At 36.0% G+C, this 15,792-nt stretch overlaps 1 protein-coding gene across 1 annotated transcript; it reads right to left on the minus strand.

Annotated features, from left to right (window-relative positions):
- Nucleotides 1-893: 893 nt before the first annotated feature.
- Nucleotides 894-3,108, minus strand: LOC122050630. The gene is made up of 7 exons (XM_042611521.1): nt 2,889-3,108; nt 2,475-2,750; nt 1,720-2,120; nt 1,475-1,634; nt 1,198-1,316; nt 1,028-1,114; nt 894-950 (listed from the first exon to the last, which is right to left on the minus strand). The coding sequence occupies exons 1-7, from the start codon at nt 3,106-3,108 to the stop codon at nt 894-896; spliced, it is 1,320 nt and encodes a 439-aa protein (XP_042467455.1).
- Between the last annotated feature and the right edge of the window lie 12,684 nt (nt 3,109-15,792).

Genomic DNA, 15,792 nt, shown 5'->3' on the forward strand with positions numbered 1-15,792 from the left:
CACAAATTCGATGATATAGCTATTCATGAATTCAAATATGGAGGATAGCGTGTTCGATTGCCTTAAATGAGTTATATTGGAAGTCGATATCTAATGTGATATAGTATAAAGTTTAAATTAGAGAAAATACTGAAATTAGTTTGATGATGAAAATTCAACTGACAAGATGATGTAGATGGTTGTTAGTCTAAAATCATCAAATACTTATGCATGGGTAATGCTCGCAACAAGCAGGGGTGGAACCAGAAAAAAAATTTCAGGGGAGCTGAATTGTATAGATATTTTTTTTACGACTAAATAAAAATATTTAATAATTAAAGTTTTACATCAACTCTTGCATAATATACGATACTACAGTCTACAGAAACTATACACATAAAGTCTGAAATTTAACGAACAAAGGAGTTAAGCTCTAGACTCTAGTCTATTCATTTTTACTGTGTTGATCCCTCCAAGGCTCCAACTCTTGTATAATATAGGTTGCTGCAGAAATTGCAGCCAAATAAACATGAACGTCACTCATATAAATCATAATATGCATGGAATTCTTATGAGATATAGTGTAGAACAGAGCAAAAAAAAGAAGTTCAGAATTTTGAGGAATCAATGATGAACAAAGAACACTTTAATAGCAAATGTTTCTGTCAATACAGAAGCAATAAGAAATAGGTCTACATCTCATTTTGCAACCCACTTGATGACTAACAACAGGAAACACTCTCTATGAAAAAGCTATTAGCCATTTAGCCTATTAAGTTAATCACAACCAAATAACCAATTGATCTTATTGAACACTTAGGATTCTCATTTAAATCATATAACAAGCTGCAATACTAATACTTGCAATATCTGATTGAAATGATATTGTTAGAGTTTACCAAGAGTCCAAGAGACTAGAACTCGAGAGCCTTTCCCTTGTCCCACTTAATACTAGACTGATTCTCCATAACCTGATAAATTAACATTGAGAACATTTAATCTAACTTGCAAGAGAAAAAAACTAGAAGTTTAGGAAAGATTAGTCTACCTTTCTTCCATAGGTGAGCTTCATTTCCGGGTTGGCACAGAAGTCTGCGACGACTGACGAGTCGGTACAAGAGGAGGCAATTGGATTCTACGAGACTGCATTTGTTGAAAATGTTGTAATATTTGCTCATTTTCAATTGTAGAAAAAATATCCTTTTCAATTTATACAACTAGACTGTCATTCATCCATTCATCTCCCATTCTATTGTGTAAATCAGTCTTCACAATTTTCATTGCAGAAAACACTTGTTCAACCGAAGCAGTTGCAACTGGTAAAACTAATGCCAACTCTATCATACATAAACCAATGGGAACACCAAATGTTTTTCAGTCTCAACCAATTTCTGAGCAAGAATTCCCAAGTCATCAATTGAAGAAAAGTAAGGATCATCCCGCAGATTATAAAAGTAACTCATAAGTTGTTGTTCCAAAAATAAATAATCAGTACCACAGAAGTCCTCGGGATAAAAATCAGCAAGATGGATGAGTTTGTGAACATCAAATTGAGAGAAAGAATTTCTTGGATGAAGACATGATATGCAACCAAGCAATTCTGTACTAACTTCTGAAAAATGATTATTCATCTCTTGTATAATTAAATCAACAACCTATCATTCAAATTTGCAATCATGATAACATTAATAATCAATGAAATATCTTTAACAAAAAAAAATAGATTTTTAGAAATAATACCTGACAAAAAATCTCCACACGATAATGATGAAAATTGGTGATGAGCTGCCCTCTACGCCTACCATGACCACGAGTTAGCATGTTGTCCTCCATATCAAGTATTGGAATCATATTCAATTCACAAAATGTGTTAACTTGTTCCAAAATTATCTGCCATCCATCTTCCCTGAAGTCTTGTAGTCGACATTTCACACTTCTAACCAAGGACATGGCTTGAACAATATTTTGATCCCCTTGTTGTAAGGAAAGTGATAACTCATTTGTAATTCCCAATATATACTTCATCAAATGTAACACAAAAACAAATTGATAACTCTCCATCTTCTCAATTAAACCTGCGGCAACACCTTTATTTGCAGAATAAGAGGCATCATCATATACATTTCCTAACACTTCTATCACTGAGGACCACATAGAGCATAAACGAAGTAATGTTAAGTAGTGTGATCCCCAACGAGTATCTCCAGGTCTTGCTAAACTAGTTTCTTGATTTTTTCCTTTTCCACTAGTAATTTCTCCACTTTCCAATTCAGCAATTATTTTATCATATTGAATCTTTCTAAGTTGATCTCTCCTCTTACAAGATGCTCCAGATATATTCACAATCATAGTGATATACCCAAAAAATTCACTCACAGTAAAATTATCATGGGTAACATCAACAAGAACTAATTGGAGCTAGTGAGAGAAACAGTGAACATACATTGCAAATGGATTTTCTTGTAGTATCAGAGATTTCAATCCATTGAACTCACCACGCATATTTGAAGCTCCATCATATCCTTGGCCTCTCAATCTAGATAATGATAAACCATGTTGCACAAATAAAGCATCAATAGCCATTTTCAAAGAATGAGAACTGGTGTCAGGCACATGCACAACTGCAAGAAATCGTTCAATCACACATCCTTTTTTATTCGCATACCTCAAAACAACTCCCATATGCTCCTTCACTGAACTGTCCCTAGCCTCATCAACCATCAAAGAAAAGAATTTATCTCCAATATCATTGATTATAGCAAGTGTAATCTCTGAAGCACAAGCACGTGTTAAATCCTTTTGAATTTTTGGGGAAGTCAATTGATTGTTTGCAGGAGCATTTTGTTTTATAACTTTAGAAACCTCTTCATTTCGTTGACTATACCATTCAAGCAACTCAAGAAAATTACCTCTATTTGAAGAACTAGTTGACTCATCGTGTCCACGAAAGGGCAACCCTTGCTTCAATAGAAAGTGTGTCACATCCAACATTGCTGTTAAACGAGTCCGATAATCAATTTCCATATCATGACTATGTACTCGTAAAATATTCCCCACACTATGCCTTTGATCTTGAAAAGCCTCAAATTGTATTCTAGCTTCATTGTGACAACTATTCACAGTCCCCATATGACGATTGAATCTTTCTAATGCACTTTTCCAATTGTTGTATCCATCTTTTATAAAGGCATTATCTACATTTTCTTTATTTAAAGGTTTGAAGAGATAACACCAAAAACAAAATGCAGCATCTTTTGATATGCTATACTCTAGCCATGTATATTTTTTATACCAAGTTCCTTGAAAACTTCTTTCTTGATTACCAAAAGTTGTTTTCGGATACACAAGACCATTTGGTTGACAAGGCCCTCGGAGCACATACTCTCTTCGAGCTTGATCTCGAATAGTAATATCAAATTCTTCAATTGGTTTTCGTAATCCCGGATCACTAACAATATCATCCAAATTCAATTCTACACGGGATTGATTTTCTACTTGTTCAATAACATTCGGCTCATTAGAGGAGCTAGAGCCGGAACTACGAGTTCGTTTAAAAAATCTCTCCATATCCTACACAAATAAATAACTAAAAATAAATTATGTAATGAACAACTACAAATATAATGGAAAAATATATGTTGAACTAAAACTTTAATAAACTACCATAGACCACAGTACTATTGCCAATTTAATAGAAATATAGAATACTCATGGAAAACTAAATAGTCTAAACTATAAATGTAATTCTGCATATTTTACAAAAAAATAAAATAAATAATAATGAAAAACTACCAATCTAATAGAAAACTAAACTATGGTAAATTCACTAAATTGTAATATGGACTGTACATTTTCAAAAAAAATCAAATAATAAAAAAATTTAAAACATAGCAAATCTAAGTTCTAACCTTGTGAAGAAATGGTGTTGAAGCTTGGATTTGGAGGCTTAGAGTTAGAGTTGAGAGAGACTGCGAGTTGGAGTTGGAGGCTGGAGACCTTGGTCCTTGGGTTTGGACTCTAGTCTCTAGAACCTTGGTTGGAGGCTTGGAGAGTTAGAGTTAGAACTTGGAGGAGAGTTGAGTAACTTGAGTGGGAGTGGGAGAAGAGCTGAGGACTGAGGAGGAAGAAGTGGAGTTAGGGACTTAGGGTTTGAACCGCCGTCTGCGAAATGCGAAGCAGCAGGCAGCAGCTGCAAAGCAATTTGGGGCTTTTACATTTTACAAACCCTGTTTAATGTTTTTTATTTTTTTATTATTTAATTTATTTAACAATGGGCCCCACCTATTATTGTTTAATTAAAATTGGTAAAAAAAAAAAAACAGAACAAAACTTCGTCTTCTTCGGCACAGCCGCACAGACGCACACTGCACACACGCTTCACACTTCACAGACCGGCGCACGCACTACGCACAACGGCACAGCCGTCGCGGCACGCCGGCACCAGCGCATGACGCTCCGCCACAGGGGAGGGCTATCGGCGTCCGGCAATGGCATTGGCAGTGGCCAGTGGGCGGCGCGCCAGCGTCCAGCGGTCCAGGTGGAGGTGGGGGGGCTGAAGCCTCCTCATTCCGGTGATGTATAGTGGACGGCAGCAAGCTGGGGGGGGCTGAAGCCCCCCCCCCCCCCCCCCCTCGCGTCGGTCCGCCACTGGGAACAAGTAGCTTCGGTTGATCTTAGTTATATTTTAAATTATCATGTACAAATCGGCAAGCTTTTAGCTGACCCAAAGGCTTTATTCAACAATAACAACTTGAAACCTTTATCCTTGAAACCTTTATCCCAATAAGTGAAGATGAACTACATATATCCTTCTACACCAACCGAAAGGCTTTATTAAGGAATAAAAATATTGCAAATCATAATTGATGGGGAGTGTATTTGTTCGACAACAAAGCACAAAAAGGATTTAGATATGAAGAAAGATGAGCATTTGGTTGCTTTCAAAATGATACAGGTGGTTATCCAATCCAATTTGAAGTTTTTAAATAAAATATCAAATTAGTTCAGTCAGGGACAATATCAATTGATACTGACCCATGTCTAGTCTACCCAAGACACAATTGTCGTTGAGCAACAAGTGTAGATCATCGTCTTCATTTGTTTGGATCATACCAAAAAACCAAGCCAACCAAATTTATATCTTTATTTAGTTTGGTTTGTTGACCAAAGCACAAACAAAATTCAATTTGAATTTTGGTTTGATCATTTGCACAACAAATAAAACCAAAAACCTGAAAATTGTAACTTTAAATAGTAAAATATTCATGAGATTCATGAATCATTTAGTATTTATTATATGACAATTCTACAATATGAAAACATAATTTGACATTTATATTTTATAAGATAAACCACACAATAGTCCAAAAGTCCTACCTCTCTAAATTTGTAGCACGTGCAAGGAAATTTTTTATGTTTCAGAAGATATTTATATATTTTTTTGTGAAGGGAGAGAGTAACAGAGAAGGCCATGGGCCTAGAGAAAATATAAGAACCAATCTTGATCTCCTTTAGCTCGGAGAGCCAATAATATAGAACATTATCTTGATCCCTCGATGTGAAAGACCGACAAAACTAGAGAGAGTGTAATATGAAGACTACCTCGATCCCTTAGTTTGAAAGACTAGTGAAGCCGAGGAGAGGATAATATAAAAAATTATCTTGATCTCTCAGCTTGGAAGACCAAAAAATTCAAGGAGAATACAATATAGAAGGTTAGGACATGTAGAGACGAAGATTCACCAATGTTAACATTTGAATTATACTTAGTATTCACTTCCTTTAGGCCACTAAATCAAAGATTCACTTTTCACATTCAGAACTCCATTATGAATGTTTCCTTCTTGGAAACTTTTCGGAAATAGAGAAACTTCGTATAAACTTGAAACAAGAATACAACAAGAACAAAGAAATAAATACACAATACGATGAAAACCTTGCTTGCTTGATCTTGTTACTCAAAAATACCTCTTGTTGACTTGGAAATGTAACAACACTTCGTCTCAGAATCCCCAAAAATTGATATGAACAACTGTTGCTTCAAATCTTCGCTAAACCTCCTTTTCTAGGGTTACTTCGACACATCCTAATCGATTGGCTTACCCCCAATCAATTGCCACATCAGCTTGACCATTCAAAACATTCATGACAGCTTTTTTTCACCCATCTAATCAATTGGTGAACCATACCAATCGATTCAGTAGCTTTTCATCAATTGCCCAATTGATTCAGAAACTTTTTATTCTCGTAAAAATCTCTTAATCAATTTCAATACTTACTGTGTTCTCGTGAACATGATTCCTAATTGATTGGTGAACTATAAATCGATTGCCCCAATTGATTCCAAAGCCTCCTGTTCACACATGAAAACACTCTTGATTGTCCCAATTGATTAACATAAGGCTTAATTAATTAGACAATCGATTTAGAGCCTTAATGTGCTTCGTAAAAACCTCCCAATTCATTAGGCAATCAGCCTAATCGATTGGAGCAGGCCCCAATCGATTAACCTAATCAATTGACACTGTCTTAATTAATTGAGCTAATTGATCGAGTAACTTTTTGTGTTGTCGCAAAAACATGGACAATCGATTCCCCTAATTGATTGGTGAAAGCTTGAATCGATTCCCCAATCGATTCCAATTCCTTCTACTCTCACAAAAACCTCTCTCAATTGATTACCTTAATCAATTGCTTGGGCCAATCGATTTCCCAATCCTAACTCCCTTAATCCGAGTTTATGGTTTTGTTGACCAACTTTCGGTCAACCTTGACCTGTATGAGCTTCTTCACCAAATGTCTAGTTAATCCTTGACTCACTTGGACTTTCCATCTCATGCCAACTTCTCATTGGACTTTCAATTACTAAGTGTCCGATCAACCTTTGACCAATTTGGACTTTTCCCTTTCCTAGTCTCACTAAGACTTTTACTGTATAGTTCTCAACTAAGTCTTTACTACCTAGCCCTACTAGGACTTCCACTGCTTAGCTTTACTCACTAGAACTTTCACTACCTAGCCTCGTTAGGACTTCTACTGCTTATCTTCACTCACTATGACTTCACAACCTAGCCTCACTGAAATTTCTACTACCTAGCTTCATTCATTATGACTTTTTTGTTACTTAGTTTCTAACTAGATATTCACTGCCTAGCCTCGCTAGGACTTCCAATGTCTAACTTCACTTACTAGGACTTTTCCATTGTCTAACCTCCAGTTAGGACTTCTCTAAACAAGCATCCATTCTTCCCTTGACCTAATTGACTTCTCTCTCACATATTGTAAAATATCAAAACTTAAACTCAAGCCAACTCGAACTTAGTCAAACTAGTCAACCTTGACCTGATGACGATTGCACCAACTAAAGTTAACTCAAGCTTAGAGTGAAATATTAAAGTTTTCAATGATTTTTAGTTTTGTATCATTCTTTTAAAATAAGATATATTTTTCATAGAAAATTATTTTTTTCTGATAATATATGATATAAATAATGTCTATGTGAAATTTCATGATTATTCAAATATGGTAGAATTATTAATGAGTTTCTGAAATTGGATTTCAAATTAAATTCATAAATCAAAAACTTCAATCGATTAGACACTATTGTCAATCGATTGAGATGTGTTATAATTGATTGACAGTGGCCACCAATTGATTTGGATGAACTGTGATCAATTAATAACTAAAACCAATCGATTAGTAGGACTATTTTTGATTGAAATGATCTGATTTTAGTCTATTAATTCACGTTTAGTCAATTTAACTATCTCTAACCTTTGAAGTGCCTAGGTAAATATTTAAGGATAATTTTCTGGATGAAAATGAGAAATGAATGGTTAAAGAGGACTAATATGAAGTTAAGGAAGAGGTTTAGATTCAAAGGTGAATTCTTAACCTCATGACTTTAAATTTTGGAACTTCTTAAATGTTTAGAAACTCCAAATTATTATTGGTGCAATAATAAAAGTTGGAGTATATTTTGAGAAGCAGATTCTCCTTAAAGGCATGATGATAGATGAATACTTGATAAGTATTAAGCAACTGTCATTCACTCACATCAAATTAATTCATTTTAATTTACCGAACCCCTTAACCTACACTAGATAGTATAGTAGAGGACCAGATCGTCTTTCACATGGAATCAATGATAGGACTTTTATTTTCAGACAGAATCAAACAATGGGAGTTTATTTTGAGATTTACTAAACCTAATGCAATAAATGAAATCTTAACTACTAGCAAAGATGAACTTATAGCACAATGTCACTCTACGTTATAAGGATCCAATCTACAGAAGAAACATACATAAAGAAATTAACACAAACATAAAATAAGCACAATTAACTCAAACATACATAAATGTAAGTATAATTAAACTAAACACAACCAAGAACAAAACCTAATTATACATAAAAACTAAACCTGTACCACATTATCATACAAGATCAACAATCATATATAAATGAAACTAAATAAAGTACGAAGCTAAACAATCAAATGTACATTAAACACAAATAGATCAAACACGAAATTATGCTAACTATTAAACATGAACAATTAAACAATAAAGTAAACTACACTATCCAAACCATTCTTCTCCGATCTAACACCAATCAACTACCCACCAATCAACTACCCTCGTTGTCACACGGAGACCCAAATATGGATCGTCATAACCGGTGCACAGCAACTCAACCGACTGATCGTTGATCTACAGCTTCCAATGCACAAACTTGATAGCTTAGATGAAATAAGAAACCACAAAAATAGCAGCATCAACAGCAACCAAAACAGAATTCCCTCTGCCGAAATTGAGGACTGAAGTTGCTGGGATCATGTTAGCCTTCGCAACACCATCCGCAGAAGTCCACAGCAGCCTCAGCCTTGGGATTCAGATGAAATGCTCGCCGGAGAAGAGATGAAATGGCCGGATTCCTTCCTCTGCTGAGATGATCTGCATTCGCAACGCCGTCCGCGAGAAGAATCTCCTCTGAGGAAGGGATGGAGAGGGGTGCTTGCCGGAGAAGAACGCTCCGCCGTCAAGAAGCCCTAGTTATGCGCTGCCGCCCTTTTGTCGAGAATCGGAGTGAAGGGACTCACCACCGCTGGAGCAAAACCACTCCGCCGTTGAAGAACCCTAAGATGAGGTCATTTCCTTCGCAAGAGCCGCTGGAGATGCCGCCGTCCATCGCCGCTTGGACAAAATCGCGAGAAGAAGAAGGATTGGAGGCGTGGGGCGTCGGGCGTCGGGCGTCGGGGCGAAGAGAAAGCATCTGACGCGCATATGATGAGGAGAGAAATCGAGCCCTAGCCGAGTGGCACTGTGCTCGCGTGCGAGAATATAAAGTGAAGGTTTTCCCATCGAATCTGAGCCATCCATTTGTGATGAGTAGAGTGAAGAAAATCTGATAATCAATACCATCAGATATTGAGATAAGCGGTCCAGATTACTTTAGATTAAATTGAGATTGATTTAATCTTTAGATCTGGCGGACGGTTCACATAGAGTTAAATCTGGATAGAGGGCTGGATGACTTAACTCTGATTGAAGGAATAAAATCTCTCTAGATCAGGATCAACGGTTCATATTGATTTGGCTTGATCTCCTTCGTTTGATCACCAAATAAAGCCAGATTCAATATGATCAAACCCTAATTCATGATTTTTTTGATTTCCTACAAAATCATAATAAAAATATGAGATTAAATTCTATAATTTGTAGGAAATTTATAATTAAGTTTAAAATGAATTCCTACTCATAACACATACTATAAACACAAAATTAAGCATGCGAAAAGGTAAAGATATCAAGAATAAGAGCAAAAAAAAATGCTAGTTATCAATGCTCAAGGTTGAGCATTGGAGACAATGAAAGTGTATGCAACCTTTATTATGAAGTTTGAATGATAAAATGATAAATCTTAGGGAGAAGATTTTTAATATGTGTCAAAGGAGGAGAAAATATAGGGTTCAAGTTAGCAAATCCTCATTTATATTTTGGCATGGGATGAAGAAGGGAGTTGGGATAATATGGGTTAGTCTAATTTAAATATATTATCAAATATCAAAAAGAGAAATATTGTTAGTGCAATCATTCTCGGGTTAAGGTTGACCAGTATAACTAAGCTCTAATGGGCTTGAGTTTGAGTTTTAATGTTTGACAATATATGAGAGAGAAGTCAAGTAGGCTAAGGGAGAATTGGATACTTGTCTAGGGAAGTCCTAATTGGAGGTTAGGCAATGGAAAGTCATAACTGGAGGTTAGACGACGAGAAGTTCTAACTGGAGATTAGGCAATGAGAAGTCCTAACTAGAGGTTAGGTAATGAGAAGTTCTAACTGGAGGTTAGACAAAAAAAACTTTAGTGAGTGAAGTTAGGTAGTGGAAGTACTACCAGGGCTAGAAGGTGAAGATCTAGTTGGGAACTAGACAATAGAAAAACTCTAATGAGCGGAGCTAGACAGTGGAAGTTTTAGCGGGGCTAAGTAGTAAAGGTCTAGTGAGTAAAGTTAGACAGTGTATGTCCTAGCATAACTAGGTAGTGAAAGCCTTAGTGAGTGAAACTAAGCAGTGGAAGTTCTAGCAGAGCTAGGCAGTGAAGACCTAGTTAAGAACTAGGCAGTGGAAGTCCTAACCAGACTAGGCAAGGGAAAAATCTAAGTGGCAAAGATTGGTCAGACACTTGGTGATTGAAAGTTTAATGAGAAGTTGGCAGGAGATGAAAAGTTCAAATGGGTCAAGAGTTGACTAGACATTTGATAAAGAGGCCCTTGCATGTCAAGATTGAGCAGAGGTTGGATAAAGAAACCCTAAACTTGGATTAAGGGAGTTAGGGTTGGATAATTGATTAACGTAATCGATTGACTCAAGCAATCAATTAAGATAATCGATTGATAGAGGTTTTTGTGAGAGCAAAAGGGTTTGGAATCGATTAGGGGAATCAATACAAGCTTTCACCAATCAATTAGGGGAATCGATTGGACGTGTTTTTGTGACAACACAAAATGTTGCTTGATCGATTAGCTCAATCAATTAAGGTAGTGTCAATCGATTAGGCTAATCGATTGACACCTGCTCCAATTGATTAGGCTGAATTGGGAGGTTTTCACTAAGCACAGTAAGGCTCTAGATCAATTGGCTAATCAATTCGGCCTTATGTTAATTGATTAGGACAATCAATTAAGGGTATTTTCACATAAGAAGATTTTGGAATCGATTGAGGCAATCGATTTAGGCTCACGAATCGATTAGGGCAATCGATTGAATTTTGTTCATGCGAGCACAGTAGGTGTTAGAATTAATTGGGAAATAGATTGAAAAATTTTTACGAGAATAGAAAGCTTCTGAATTGTTTAGGCAATTGATTAGAAGTTGTCAAATCAATTGGTATGACTCACCAATCTATTAGATGGGTAAAAAGAGTCATTTTACAAGTTTTGAACTGTTAAACTGACGTAACAATCGATTGGGGGTAAACTAATCGATTAGGAGGCGTTGAAATAACCCTAGAAAAGAGATTTCACAAAGATTTGAAGCAACAGTTGTTCATGTCAGTTTTAGGGATTCCAATGCGAAGTGCTGCTGTATTTTCAAGTCAACAAGAGGTATTTTCAAGCAATAAGAGATCAAGCAAGTAAGGTTTTCATTGTATTGTATATTTACTTTCTTGTTCTTGTTGTATTCTTATTTTGAGTTTGTTCAAGACTTCTCCACCTTTGAAATATTTTCAAGAATGAGGCATTCACAGCAAAGTTGTGAGTGTGAGGAGTGAACCCTTAGATTAGTGATCTAGCATTGGTGAGTCTTTGACTTTAAGTTTTCACAACAAATCAAGTTCGAAGAAGCAAACGAAGCTATCCCCGTTCCTAATCTCTACATGTCCTAACATAGAAGACAATCTCAATCCCAAGTTTGGAAGACCAATGAAGCTAGTAAATGATAATATAGAAGACTATCTCGATCCCTTGGTTTGGAAGACTAGTAAAGCTAGGGAAAGTATAATATGGAAGATTGCTTTAATCCCTCAGCTCAGAAGACCAATGAAGAAAGAGAGAGGATAGTCTATAATTATGCTAGGTGAAGATCTATTTTTTATAAAACAAAAAAAAGGAGGTAGGAGAGGAGGGTGTGGAGGGGCAAACCATCAACAAATGGAAAAATGGGAGTGCCTAAACAATGTTATTGTAATCACCATTATCTAGCAATGATTAGTTAATTTATATTATAAAAATGTTAAAATTTTACTCATTCTCAATTTTAAATTTCGTTTATATTCACAACCTTTGGATGAGCAAAATTTTTCACCTATTATGCATGTGATATAGGATTTTGACCCATTGCATAGCGCCTATTGGGTATGCAAACACATTAGTGGCCCATATTTAAAAAAAATACATTGAAAAAATAATTGATGTATGTATAGGAAAGTATACCAATCAACGTGCCTAACAAAGTACCACATAACCTCCTCACATATGGTCGTTGGATTAATTGTATGGGACAGTTGGGATGATGAATTCCATCTTTTACTACCATGTAAATAAATAAATGAAATTGATGTGGGTGCGACCTTTCCTTGCATGCATGAATCTACATCAATATAGTCTCCACCTCTAATCACCCAATATACTCCAAAGCCTGTTAGTCAACCCATGTCAGTGGGCGCAAGCGTGACTGATATGACCCAGCAGCACTAGGTTGAGAAAAAATGATACTGAAAGAAGAAGAATAAAGCTAGCCCCTTTATCATAATCTTTGCTATCCTATTTATAGAGAATGCTTCTAAGTTCTCATGGGCTATCAAATCTCGAGTCTGTTCCATGTGGGCTAGATCCATATGGGCTAGATCTGCTAGGTTAGAAGGAAAAAAGCCCCTTGGATCAATAGTCCCCCTTCGAGTCGGACTGAGGAGTAGAGTTGACTGAAGTTGGATTTAGGAAGTGTGGAACGTTTGAGTTGTTGAGTTATAAAAGTGATTCAAGAGGTCCCGTTGAGGAGCCAAGTAGCTGGACTGGATGAAGGTTAGAGCTGCTAAACACTCAGGAGAGACTTGGAAATCCAAGTACTTGCACCGACTTAGGATAGAAGCTTAATTACGCCGAGATCATGGAGAGTGAGAAATATAATCCTACGTTGACCAAGAAAAGAAACTTGGTCCCGCTAAGGTCCTGGGGAGAATAAGAATAGAGGGGCTGAGGGATGTTCCCATAGTGAATAAGTAGAGTGTGATATTTTAATGGATGTTCTCGTACTAATGCCAACTTCCAGACAGACAAGGATGACTCCAAGTCCTAGTCTAGATATAGTAATAAGTTGCAAAGTTCCAAATAGGGAACCGTTGTTGATTCTACCATTGAGGTGGAATACATTTCAACTTCTGAAGTGATGAGTGTTATTCATGCATGCTCTTTAGTACCATTTTGCATATGTTTTGTGTTATTTCATGAGCATCTTTTGCATTCATACATCTTCTTGTTGTTCCTTTCTATACTTTTAGTTCGGAAAATTGCTCCTTGTACTTTTGATTGACAGAACATAATCGTGGAGCAAAAATGGAGTAAAAAGTCTTAGAACGGGAAACTATAGAAAGGAATACACTTTGGTCATGATCTATGATATGGGTGTGTTCCTTCAAATGAATTTAGAGGAAAAAAAGAGAAGAAAAGGGTTCTGTAGTGCTTATTATGGTCATGCCCCTTGGCACGGTCGCGCCATTCTCCATAGAAACTAGCATTTCTAGAAAATTCAGTTGACATGGTCATGCCTCCCTGGCACGACCGTGTCAATCTGACTTGAGCAGCAGACCAAACTTTGAATGGGTATAACTTTTAGCTTGATTTGAGTCATGAATCATGCCACATATCAAAACGTAGACCATATGCTTGCTTATTATCTACTTCTCCACTACTGTAAACATAAGTACACATAAATCAAGAGGACTTATCATGTCCAACGAATCATGCCACATTTCCAAAGCACTCATGACATTGCACTACCATATTGTTGCTTATTTTCTACTTCTCCACTACTGTAAATATAAGTACACATAAATCAAGAGGACTTATCATGAATAATAATGAAATCTCACATGTAAACAATAGAACAAGGATAGACAATAAAGGAATTCAAAGAGAATATGAGAGCATTGGGGTATTCAACATGAAGAATATAATCAAACAATATACTCAAAAACTCATTCAAACATCCAACACTCAACTCTCTTTGCACATTCTCAATGTGATATACATCAACCACTATAACATCTCCAAAATACACGTATATAATAACAATTTAACTCATGAGTATTTCTCAATAACAATATTAAATGGATATACATCAATCTTTCCATGGAGATATTTCTTCTTGTTTATCACTAACAAAATAACAAATGCTTGAGAATTTTTTTCCTCTCTTTTTATTCCTTTTCAACTTTTTTTGATGTTCTTTTTCCTTCTTTGTTTTTTAGTACATAGAGAGATTTTTTTTTCCGACAAGCATTCGTCCATACAAATTTGCCTCCCCCCACACTTAAACTTGCCTGTCTCGGATAATATGACAAATCATTTAAAACTCATAACAATAGGGGTGTAAACGCCCGTCCTTCTTACCCAACCAAAGGCGGCGCTACGTTCTTATACTACTTACGTACATGTTTTACTATAACAGCGGAAGAATAAAAACTTTAAAGAATTTAATTTATTAAGCATGATATCACAGATGAAATATGCATATATTGATTCTATAACTAATCATATTAATCTGTCCGAATCGTTCTTTGCCGAGCCACCACCACACACATCCTTATCCGCTCCTCCTGTTGCTCCTCTAGTTCATCCAGTTCTTTGATCTGCGGTACAAGGAAAGTAAGCTGTGAGCACTCATGGCTCAGTAAGTTCCTTTCCTACTCACTAAAACCGAATCATCGTATATTAATATCATGCGTAATATCATAAGCATATAACATACAAAGGTATCATATTCATATCATCATGAAATTAATATCATCATGGCATCATATCAAATCATTAGCTAATTCAAGCACATATGCAGGCAATGCATCATGAATTTGAAAACTTATACTTGTAAGTACTTGAAATTAATATCATCATCATCATTGGGGATCCCGGTTTGTACCACATACATCATACGTAGGTCCAAGGTAGCAAGTCTTGAACCCTACCATACATACATACTAGGCCCGAGTCTTACTCCATCGACCTAGGGCATCAGAAGCCCATTACTGACGAGGCCCGAGTCTTATTCCATCGACCCCGGGGCGTTTACGGAGCCCACCCTTGGTACAAACCATACAAAGTAATTTATCATGCATAACTATCATATCATATCCTTAACAATCTTTCATGCATTTCATTTTTCATTCTTCTCATTATGTATAGCATTTCATATGTTATTACATATCATGGCATTCACATAATTTCATTCTTCTCATTATGTATAGCATTTCATATGCTATCACATATCATGGCATTTACATATATTTCATTCTTCTCATTATGTATAGCATTTCATATGCTATCACATATCATGGCATTTACATAAATCTCATTCTTCTTATTATGTATAGCATTTCATATGCTATCACATATCATGACATTTACATAAATTTCATTCTTCTCATTATGTATAGCCTTTCATATGCTATCACATATCATGGCCGAAACCTACCATTCTTTAGCTAGGTTTTTAAGTAGTCTAAAGCATGAAAACCTAAGTGAGTTTCATGGTAAAATTTACTAAGAAACAAACATATAAATTTAGTTCATGAACAACTTGGCCGAAACATACAAGTCTTTT

This window comes from Zingiber officinale, chromosome 3A, assembly GCF_018446385.1.
Source record: "Zingiber officinale cultivar Zhangliang chromosome 3A, Zo_v1.1, whole genome shotgun sequence".
Classification (NCBI taxonomy): domain Eukaryota; kingdom Viridiplantae; phylum Streptophyta; class Magnoliopsida; order Zingiberales; family Zingiberaceae; genus Zingiber; species Zingiber officinale.